The 5275-nt window shown below is 37.3% G+C and overlaps 1 protein-coding gene across 2 annotated transcripts in view; it reads right to left on the reverse strand.

The window, feature by feature from the left end:
• Positions 1–5275, reverse strand: part of PPP2R2C (protein phosphatase 2 regulatory subunit Bgamma) — a 134170-nt gene that overhangs the window by 83651 nt on the left and 45244 nt on the right. The window contains exon 2 of one of the 2 annotated variants that reach the window (XM_031062838.1): positions 4604–4759. The exons of the other annotated variant lie outside the window; for it this stretch is intronic. Coding sequence (XP_030918698.1) covers positions 4604–4616 — 13 coding nt within the window. The 5' untranslated portion in view covers positions 4617–4759. The remainder of the gene's footprint in view (positions 1–4603; positions 4760–5275) is intronic. 2 annotated transcript variants of the gene reach the window in all.

Raw genomic sequence — 5275 nt, forward strand, 5'->3', positions numbered from 1 at the left:
GTTACCTTGTACACATAATGCTTGTTTGCAAATTTATCAGTCATGAAGGTCAGTGGGTAAAATTTGAATAAACATATCCTAATCTCTAATTAAATTTAACAGAAAGAATGCAGATCTCCTTCAACGATCCTTTAAGGGTTTGAGTTTTTCTTCCTTTCAGCAGAATATTCTGATAGCATTAGAAAGTAGAGCTCAGTGACCCTTAAACACCCATTTCCAGAATCAGACCTTTTATAGAAAGGATACACTACTTCATCTGTGTGCATTGATTTTATTTAGGAAAGGGAGAGAAGCTGACCTGAGGTTTTTTCAATTTTAGATTGAGAGAGGGCTTTTGGTTTGGTTTTTTTTTCTGTTCTGTTTTCACTTCTGTTGTTTGTTCATTTCACTATGTTTACTTTATTACATGTTTATTGATCATATGCTTTAGTCCAAATCTCTGTAATATTCAGAAAATAAATATATCCTCATTGCAATCAAGCAACAATAGATCAACTATGATTATTAAAGCAAACAAGGTAAATTATACTGACAAATATCTGATTTTAAAAAATTGCAAAATGAGAGTAAGAATAACTGCAAAATATATCATCTGCTCTTTTTTTCATATTTTAGTCTGAGCCAGAGCATGTCCAGACTACCTGCAACACAAAACGTGCAAACACTCTACACAACTTGTGAAGGCAGAAATCACCTTAGTTGCTTAGAATTCTAAATATATTGAGGGTACATTAGCTATTGAAACCAACTGTCACTTTTAAAACTTTGTTCATACAGTATTTAAAACTTTGAAAGCACAAGTGCCATCTAGTCATCATATTAATTCTTCAATTGTTACTTCTCCCATCATGTAAACGGCAGATAACTTTTTAATAAGCTAATATTTAAACTAATTTGTATTAATTGCTGTCCCAATATAAACTTTCTAATGACTTCATTATATCAATACGTGAAGAAATACAACCCTAACAGAAAAGAAAACACTAAAATCAAGTATAGCAATATAATTTAATATAAATAATACTATACTGGATAGAAGTTTTCTATGTTTTCCTCAAATGTCAGAAATATCTACTTTCCCCAGGAAATTCCACCTATTTCACTTTTAAAACAAAAGAAAAGCACAAAGCTTGTAAATTGCCAGAAATGTAAACTTGTTAGTTATCAAATCTTTACAACTGAATGGCAAAACCCACAGCACTGCAGATGAAAGACCTGTGACAGCACACTGGGTTTTTGGAATCCTTAAATGTATAGTACAACACCGAGTCAGCACCTTCTGTGTAACACAGGAAAGTCAAAATGTCTTTTCAAAAGAGCAAGAAGAGAAGGCTAAGAAGTGATCTCCTCCTGAAGTGTATTTATAACTTATAATTTATAATTTATTTATTTACAGCCCTGCAAAGGAGCGTGGTCCCTGATCACGCTGTCTCCTGGTGATGCAGCAACGCAGGGTGCTGCTGTGCCAGTACATCAGGAGATGAATTCCTGTACTGCAGGAATTCATGCACCCTGTCAGGAGAGCTCAGCAGCCCTGAACAGCAGCACAGGGAGAAGTGCTCAGGGATGGTTCAGTGCTGGTACCCCCCATCAGTGAGCTGCTGCTGAAGATTCTGAGCTGCTATCTACGCTTGTTCTGCTTCCAGACAGGCACACAGGGAGAGAAAATGAACCACTACCAAAGCAAACACCACAAAACACTTTTATATTCACTGCTTGTATAGAGCAAAACAGAATAACAGCAACACAAAATTTCTCTCCTTTACACGCTAAGGTGTGTCGCAGTGTGTGCTTATTACATCAGTAGAGCCAATCCTCCCCCAAACCAACAAAGAAATTTCTTCCAATGAACATCTGAAATCTGCACCCTCTCCTACTTGCTTCCCACAATATTTATCAACACTGAAGAACTGGAGCCAATAACATCATGAGTTAAACATCACATTTGAACTCCAACTAGTATCCAGCTGGAGCACCTTGAGTTTCATTTAAAAAAACTCAGTTATATTGAAGACCTTTCAAATAAAGGGAAGCCTCTGAAAAACAATCACAGAAGAAACTTGCCATTGATACTTTTCAACACACCTTTCTATAATTAATTCATTTAGTGACTACTAAGCTAATGTAAAATCAGTCTGTGATTATACAGCCAAATGCAAAAGCAGATGATGAAAAACATGAGCAGATTTCCAACTTTTCACTGCTTAACTTCATTAAACATGTTTTTCATCTAAAAGTAGCAATGTTGCTGGGTCTCAGATATTTCTAAATCCTGCAATTAGTGACTATTAAAACTTTCACTTATTAGCTGGATTTTAAAACCATCTACAGCATTTCACTACTGTTGTAGTACTATCTATGCTAACAGAAATTCTTCATGCTTGAGTCTTGGGGCAATATCGGATAAAGGAGAACCTCAGCCATCCTCTCTTCTGTCATTTATCAGGGGCTGGAGAACAGCCTGTCCACATCCAGCACATCCAGACTAGGCATTCAAACTCCAGAACCTCATGACAAAGCACATCATTAGCTTTCATTTTCTTGCCAGCTCCCAGATATTTCTAATGTAGTACCCACTTCCTCTCTTAAGAAGGAACCTTTCTTAAGGCCTTTTCTGTTCTGAAATTATTTTATTGACAGTCAGAAATTTCCTAAGGATTGCAAATTAAGATAGAAGCACAATATTTTATAAATCCACTGTAAAATACCATCAGAATTTCCTAGAACTAAGAAAATTAATTTACCTCACTCACCTTTTAATGGAAGGAGTCCCTGCCCATGACAGGAGGGTTTGAACTAGATGATCTTTAGGGTCCCTTCCAACCCAAACCATTCTGTGATTCTACGATTGAAATGTTTTGACCTGCCCAGATGTTGAATAGATAGATAGATAGATAGATAGATAGATAGATATAAAACAGATATAAAGACTTATCACAAAAACCCGGCAGTGGGCAAGGTAAGGAAGCATTTGACACAGACCACTACAGCCATCTGTATGCATCACAATCCAGCAAAAAAATGATCTAGTCATCTTCCTGTCCACTTATGATACACACAGAAAATTTATCAATTATCCATGTGCCAAAGTGTGATCTGTCGCTGTCAGTTGAAAAGACAGGCATATTCTCCAATTATTTCCTGTATGGTACAAATTAAACAGCACAACTATTGAAACCTTTCATTAACCTCCCAGCAAGTACATGTCTTTCAAAACAATTACAGTCAAAACAACGATCTACAGACCAATTTTGCAAGGCTGAACACCAGAGACACCCATTCTTTAATTCTAATGTTATTTTGCCAGACAACAGACCACAGACATTATACAGAAAATTCCAAGCTGTATATAACTCGCAAATTGAGCGTGACCTTTTACTGTGGTCAGCTGATGGTTCAGGCTGTGGTTGCTGTGGGACCTCCCCCAGCAAGACAGGGCCATTCACAGGGGGCCAAAGGCACCAGCCAAACTGATTAAGTGTTCACTGGAGAAACCAGATTCTCTCTCAAGTCCTTAGTGCACTAGACAGAAAGCACTGGAAGGATTTGTTCTCTGGGCACACCAAAATAAGGATAAAGCTCAGCATTTAAAGGTGGAGGCAGTGAACAGCTGCAGCCCAACAAGGAGCACAAAAGAACCAGGAAGGCACACACAGAAAACATACCCCCTGTCTTGGGGCAAAGGAAAAGACAGCTTTGAACTCTCCCAACTAAATACCTAAACTACATAAAAATCGAAATTGTAACAGTCTGTGCAACTGGATTAATATTCAACCAATGTCATGCTCAGATAAGACATTTAAAACCCCCCTTAATTAGTCTTAATTTTTAGATGTTACAGAAAATCCAAATAGAGAGATATACTCTATCAGATATCAAAGCCTTAAAATGTGAACTAACAGTACCACTCCAAAAACATCTTTAAACATTCTGTATTATGGAAATTATGTCACTGTAATGCAGCAAAGACCCAGTTAGGAGATAGAATATTTTCCCACCTAAACAAAAAAGCAAAGAGAAGTTCTGACCTCAGAAAGCAGCCAGTTGGCACTGAGATTTCTTGTTCATTCCAACAGCTAGCTGAGACACCAGAGCAGATCTATAAACCTAATTATTAACTATCATTTAGAATAGTACTTACTGATCTATTTTTTCCTTTGGAAAATAGAGATGTTATTTTATACTCAAAATCTATGCTTGGTTAGAACATAGTCTGTTTCCATTTTACAATTGTTGAGCATACAGACTAAAATGACACTATGTGTCAAAAAGGAAGTTTTGATTTATGTTTGCATTTTTTCCATGGGTAGTAAAACCAAATACAGTTGTGTTGGCAACAATCCCATTATTTTGCCACTGAAGGCAAGTTTGTGAACCTCAGGAGAGGCTGAGTTTCCCACCAAGCTGCAGACTCATAAGAAGCTGTCAACATCAAATGCCAGAGCCAGGCCAGAAGTCTCTTTTAATTTCCTTTTTTTTTTAAGAGCATTGGTGAAAAGATAGTCCACAAGAGTGGGGACAAATTGTAGTGTCACAACTACCCAAAAAGCAACAGAATCAAGAGTCAAATGACATCAAAAACGGTTAGTATACATGACTGTACCTTGGTCTATCATTTGGAAGATATAATTTATCAGTGCAAGCAGTGCAGCTTGTCTACTATATTTAGGGCTAAACCCAGATGGATTCAGTCAAGGAAATCTGAGGATTCTAGATGCCACCAGAGTCGCCTTGCGCACAAGCTTCCTTATAGCTTTCCCTAAAAAACAAAGAAATTCAAGACAAAAATGGTGAAAACTTTCCTCATCTAAGGACAATTTTTTAAGCAGGAACAAAACTGCTGACCCTGTAAGCAAGCAAGCACCTTGTTCTCCCAATCACTTTCAGTAATAGAAAAATACTTCCTCAGTGGACATTCCCAGACTTACAAAAGTGAGCCACAAACCATGGCCCAGATCCTTCTAGCTCCTACATTAACCTACATCCGTGCAATTAGCTGAGAATCAAGAGAGTTTCCTCTCTCATACTCACAATCCCAAAGAAGTAGAAACTAACTTTAGAATTACCAGCCATTACCGAAGTCACTGAAATAATTAATACCTTGAAAATTCCTCAATGTGAAACCCATTGTATTGCTGTTGAAAGGATTAAACTCAGATTAATCAATTTACCCTCCACCAACAGTTCAACAGAATAACTGTTGAAGCGGTTTCAAGAAGCATGAGCTGCCTCAGGCAATAAAATTTAAAATGGAGCCCACAAAATCACTCTACAG

This window comes from Geospiza fortis, unplaced genomic scaffold, assembly GCF_000277835.1.
Source record: "Geospiza fortis unplaced genomic scaffold, GeoFor_1.0 scaffold666, whole genome shotgun sequence".
Taxonomy (NCBI): Eukaryota; Metazoa; Chordata; class Aves; order Passeriformes; family Thraupidae; genus Geospiza; species Geospiza fortis.